At 45.4% G+C, this 5721-nt stretch overlaps 1 protein-coding gene across 1 annotated transcript; it reads left to right on the forward strand.

Annotated features, from left to right (window-relative positions):
* Window positions 1-1317, forward strand: GCNT3 (glucosaminyl (N-acetyl) transferase 3, mucin type). Its single transcript, XM_036244647.1, has one exon. The coding sequence runs from the start codon at window positions 1-3 to the stop codon at window positions 1315-1317; it is 1317 nt and encodes a 438-aa protein (XP_036100540.1).
* The last annotated feature ends 4404 nt before the right edge of the window (window positions 1318-5721 follow it).

The following is a 5721-nucleotide window of genomic DNA, read 5'->3' on the forward strand; positions in this document are numbered from 1 at the left end:
ATGAAGATGACCCGGTGGAAGAGACTGTGCCGGCAGCATTACCTGTGGGTCCTCGGCTGCTATTTGCTTCTGGCCGTTGTTGCTCTGAGATTCTCTCTCCGGCTGAAATGCAACTTTGATTCCCTGGATCTGGAGTCCAGGGATTTTCAAAGCAAGCGCTGCAGAGACATCTTGTACAAGTCCCTGAAGTTGACAGCAAAGCGATCCATCAACTGCTCTAGAATAATCCGAGGGGACAAGGAAGCCGTGAGGGAGGCTCTCCTGGACCGTCTGGAGGTGAAGAAGCGGGAGCCGTTCACGGCCACCACCTACCTCAACATGACCAGAGACTGTGAGCACTTTAAGGCCAAAAGGAAGTTCATACAATACCCACTCAGCAAAGAAGAGTTGGACTTCCCTATTGCATACTCTATGGTGGTCCACGAGAAGATTGAAAGCTTTGAAAGGCTGCTGAGAGCTGTGTATGCCCCTCAGAACATATATTGTGTTCATGTGGATGAGAAGTCCCCAGAAACTTTCAAAGAGGCAGTCAAAGCCATTGTTTCATGCTTTCCAAATGTCTTCACGGCCAGTAAGTCGGTTCGGGTGGTTTACGCCTCCTGGTCCAGAGTGCAGGCTGACCTGAACTGTATGGAAGACTTGCTCCAGAGCTCAGTGCCATGGAGATACCTCCTGAATACGTGCGGAACAGACTTTCCCATAAAGACCAATGCCGAGATGGTCCTGGCCCTCAAGATGTTGAATGGGAAGAATAGTATGGAGTCAGAGATACCTACTGAGTACAAACAGTCTCGCTGGCAATATCACTATGAGGTGACAGACACAATACAGATCACCAGCAAGACGAAGGCCCCTCCCCCTGATAATATACCTATATTCACGGGGAATGCCTACATTGTGGCTTCTCGAGGCTTTGTCCAGCAGGTCTTAGAGAACCCCAAAGCCCAACAACTGATTGAATGGGTAAAAGATACCTATAGCCCCGATGAACACCTCTGGGCCACCCTTCAGCGTGCACCATGGATGCCTGGCTCTGTTCCCTACCACCCCAAATTTCACATGTCAGACATGGCTGCCATGGTCAGGCTGGTAAAGTGGCAGGTCCATGAAGGAGACATCAGGAGTGGGGCACCTTATGCACCTTGCTCTGGAACCCACCAGCGGGCAATCTGTATTTATGGGGCTGGAGACCTTCACTGGATTCTTCAGAACCATCACTTGTTGGCCAATAAGTTTGACCCAAAGGTGGATGATAATGTTCTTCAGTGCTTGGAAGAATACTTACGCTATAAGGCTATCTACGGGACTGAACTCTGAGAGTCACTGAGAGAATTGCTACCTGTGGGGCTAGAAGATGTGTGAACACGCCCAGAAGGAGCTGGGACGGTGTGGGGTGGGAGACCAGGTTCTCTGGAACCCACAGCATCCCACCGGGTGAGGGGCTGCTATTGGAGTGAGGGTAAGTAGACCTGCTGCCTTGCAAATTACTGCCCTGGATGAGCACTGACTTACCTCACTCCACTCTCAGTAGCCCCTCCACTGACTTTCTCACTGAGTGAGAATAAGAACCAGGTATTGGGAGAGGCAGGGAGGGAGGACGGCAGGGTATCCTGGATTTTAGTTGAATGCTTGGTGTCCAGCTTCTCCATTCTACGGAGATGCCATTCTTAATAATTCTAGGCCTGGTACTGGGGAGGGAGAGGGTCTTCTGTTTTGTACTGTTAATTTAAAAATAAATAGCTCGTGATTCAAAGCCTTATCTCTCTCTTCTGTTTGAGAAGCCGGAAATAAGACAAAATTGTGAGACTTTTTTCATTACTGTTGGTGGCATTTAAAATCCCCATTATTCCAAAATGATCACGGCAGGCTGTGTGAATAGCAAATTCAAAAGGTTGCAGAGGGCTCTGGCTGGTTCGTTCCACGGGTAGAGCAGCAGCCCATGGACTGAAGTCTAGGGTTCCATTCCCGGCCAAGGGCATGATCCCTGGCCCTGGTTGGGGTTGTGCGGGAGGCAACCAATTGATGTGTCTCTCTCACTCTGATGTCTCTCTCTCTCCCCCTACCCCCTCTTTCCCTTCCACTCTATCTAAACATTAATGGGAAAATATCTTCGGGAGAGGATTAACAAAAAACTCATATATATATATATATATATATAAACTGTAGAGGAACAGAGCTTATGCTTTCACTATCAAAAGTCCTCTTGACATTGTTTACATGGCCAGACTCACAACTCTTCTGTGTGGGAAAAGGCAGGGTGATTTAACCCATTTGACCAACACATCCTCACGGGCAAATCACAGCCCTAATTCCGCTGGCTTCACAGCCAAAGCTTAACAGTCCATAGCAAAGACAATAGCTAGTTTAGGTGAGGTCATCATATAATTTATTGTCCGAACAGGAACACATTTAGAGGGAGGAGGGTGGCTGCATTATTAAAATTATGTTGGAAAACAAGAATAAACTAGGACTGTTTAAACCAGGAAGTCAGGCCCTGGCCGGTTTTGCTCAGCGGTTAGAGCATCAGCCTGCGGTCCCGAGAGACCTGAGTTCGGTTCCCGCTAAGGGCACGTACCTCGGTTGCAGTTTGTCCTTGGCCCTGGTTGGGTTGTGCAGGTGACAGCCACTCGATGTGTCCCTTTCACATCGATGTTTCTCTCTCTCGCTCTCTTCTTCGCTCTCCCTCCCACTCTATCCCACTCTATCTAAACAAAAAATGGAAGAATGTCCTTGGGTGAGGATAAAAAATAAAAAAATAAACCAGGAAGTCAGTTTATTTCACATTCAGGCCTTTAGAGTGAAAACTCATATGTATGTAATTGCCCTGGCTGGTTTGGCTCAGCGGTTAGAGCATCAACCTGCGGTCCAGAGAGACCCGGGTTCGGTCCCCGCTAAGGGCATGTACCTCGGTTGCAGTTTGTCCCCGGCCCTGGTTGGGTTGTGTGGGTGGCAACCATTTGATGTGTCCCTTTCATGTCGATGTTTCTCTCTCTCTTCTCTCTCCCTCCCACTCTGTCTGAACAAAAAATGAGAAAGTGTCCTAGGGTGAGGATAAAAATAAAAAAGAGTCACTATAAACAGTGACTCTTCCAATCACATACAAAAAACTAATATGTATGTGATTGGAAGAGTCACTGTTTATAGTTCTCTGGCTTATACATTTCCGGAGAGACAGGTGTGTGTGTGTGTGTGTGTGTGTGTGTATTCACCTCCACTCCCTCAAAATATTACCTACTGAAACAATGATCTCTGAAACTCCAGAAATAATTGTCATAGCATTGGAAAGCTACTTGGCTATAAGTAATACTCTTCTGTGATAGGCAAGTGATACTACATAGAAAGGCATGAATTGCATATAGTAGTTGGTCTGCATGCAATATGCTTTGTGAATTATACACAAATTATAAAAAGTGACTTATATACAAATTAATTTGTGTAATTTGAATGATGTTCCCATTAATATGTCATGATGTCATTTGTGTTTCTTCATTTCTGATTATGATTCAAGTTTTTCTCTCATAATCAACTTCCCTGGTTGCCCGTGTACTCTGATGTAGTCATCACTGTGACTGACAAGTGCATTTTCTCTGTATACTTAGTGACTGTTTTTTGTAAGGTTGTGTTCCTTTGGTAATGGGCATTGCCACCACCAACGTAGCTGCATCATAATATTGGGGGCTCTTCACCTTGCGCCACTTTGGGGATGACTGCTGGGCAGATGAGCCATATGAGGTCTGCTCAGCACCCCCAGGGAGCTCACGGCCCCCCACTGCTGCTGGGCAACTGGGCAGAAAAGCTTCCTGAATGCATTTGTTCTGAGGAAACAACTTGGGTCTTTGGCCTCATAGTCAACTTCCTCTGTACATTTTCATGTGAAATAAATTATCCTTTTTAAAATATCAATAAACTGTGAATTTGTCATTTTGGGGGAACAAATCTGAAATTTTCCAAGCACTGACATTTTTTTTTCTACATTCAAGTGAATAGGAAGTGCTCTTTATTTAATAACATAAGGTCTTCATATCAGAAGGGTCAAATTTCTCCCTCATTTGTGTAGTTTATTTTAGAAATCATACAATTAAACCTATTCATTTGTTGATCTTTTCCTTCCCTCTGAGTCATATTTGTTTCTTTAACCTCTCTCTGGAAAGAAAAAAAATCATATAAATGAATCGAGCAACTATGCACATATTACCTCTCAAGGTTTGAATGCCCTGTTTAGTTTTGATTTGTGGATTATTGGCAAGCACTGTTTTAATAACTAGGTTTTGTTGTACACTCTATTATAATCTTTGTTCTCTTGATTGAAAGAAAAAATTTTTTTAAGAAAGGAAGAAAAGGCAGTTGATAATGTTGTTTGGGAACAGATGACATAACTTATTTGGAGAGACTACGTATTTGGATCAAAAATGGAAAGAAGCATTAAAAACACTGTCTGCCTTAAGTATCTTAATTGCACTGAAGATTTGTTCTGCTAGTGAGTCATGTATTCATTCCATACATATTAGCTAAGCTCTTACTATCTACCAGGCGTTGTTCTTGACCCTGGGGATAAATAGCAGTCCACAAAACCGACAGAAATTCCCACTCTCACGTTCTTCACATACTGGCTTGAAACCGACTATAAACACATAAATAATGTATGTGCGTTAGAAGAAGTCAGCTGCTAGAGAGAAACTGAGGGAAGTGCTAGAGACCTTGGGGGGTGGAGAGGGAGGAGGGTTACAGTGGTAAGAGTGTGGTCAGGGAGGCCGTTAGTGACACGGTGACATTTGAGTGACGATCTGGAGGAGATGAAGGAATGATCCAGGAGGACCAGTGCGGGAAGAGCATTCTAGGCTAAGAGGAAAGATTTGGGGAGGCCCTGAAGCAGGAACACACCAACCATGTTTGAGGAACAGCAAGGAAGAAGGTATGAATGAAGCGGAGTAAAGGAGGGGAGGAAGAGTCGGAGTACAGGGGAGGAGGGTGTTGTGAAGGCCTTGGTAATCCATTACACGGACTTCGTCTTCTCTGAGTGACATGGGCCACTGGAAGGCTGGGAGCAGGGGACTGGCCTAATCGGATTGACATTTTCACGCTGCATCGAGAACAGACTGATTGGGAGGTGAGGGTGGAAGGGGAGGCCAGTTAGGAGGCGGTGGCAATAAGCTTGGCACTAGCCTTAGTGGCTTGGACCAGGGTAGCATCGCAGCAGCAGAGAAGGAAGTGGTACGATGTTGGAAATGTTTTGAAGGTTCAACTTGAGGATTTACTGACAGATCGAGCTTATTTGTGAGAGACATGCAGGCATCAAGAATGACTCCAAAGGTTTTGTCCTAATGATCAGTTGGAAGGATGGTTACCATGAACCAAGACAGGAAACCTGTGCAAGTGGGTTTTTAGGGGGAGAGCAGGAGTTTGATCCCAAACATATAAAAATGGAGATGCTTATTAGACATCTGAGTAGTGGTGATGTGGAGACAAACGTGACAGGACTCTGAGGTCAGAACTGGAGACGTTTATCTGGTGCTCGTTAGCTTATCGACCGTGCACAGCTCTGAAACCGGAGAATTCCAAAGGAGTGAACAGACATACTATCGAGGCCCCCAAATGAGTTCTGAAACTCTCCAAAATGTGAGGCCACGCAGACAAGCAGAATCAACAAGAGAAATTGGGTCCAGCTGGTGTGGCTCAGTGGTTGAGCATTGACCCATGCACCAAGAGGTTACCAGTTTGATT

Source organism: Molossus molossus, unplaced genomic scaffold, assembly GCF_014108415.1.
Source record: "Molossus molossus isolate mMolMol1 unplaced genomic scaffold, mMolMol1.p scaffold_m16_p_1, whole genome shotgun sequence".
In the NCBI taxonomy this organism is placed as follows: Eukaryota; Metazoa; Chordata; class Mammalia; order Chiroptera; family Molossidae; genus Molossus; species Molossus molossus.

Bases quoted from the DNA above. Each gene is read 5' to 3' on its own strand.
- GCNT3 (XM_036244647.1), top strand. From the start codon at position 1: ATGAAGATGACCCGGTGGAAGAGACTGTGCCGGCAGCATTACCTGTGG.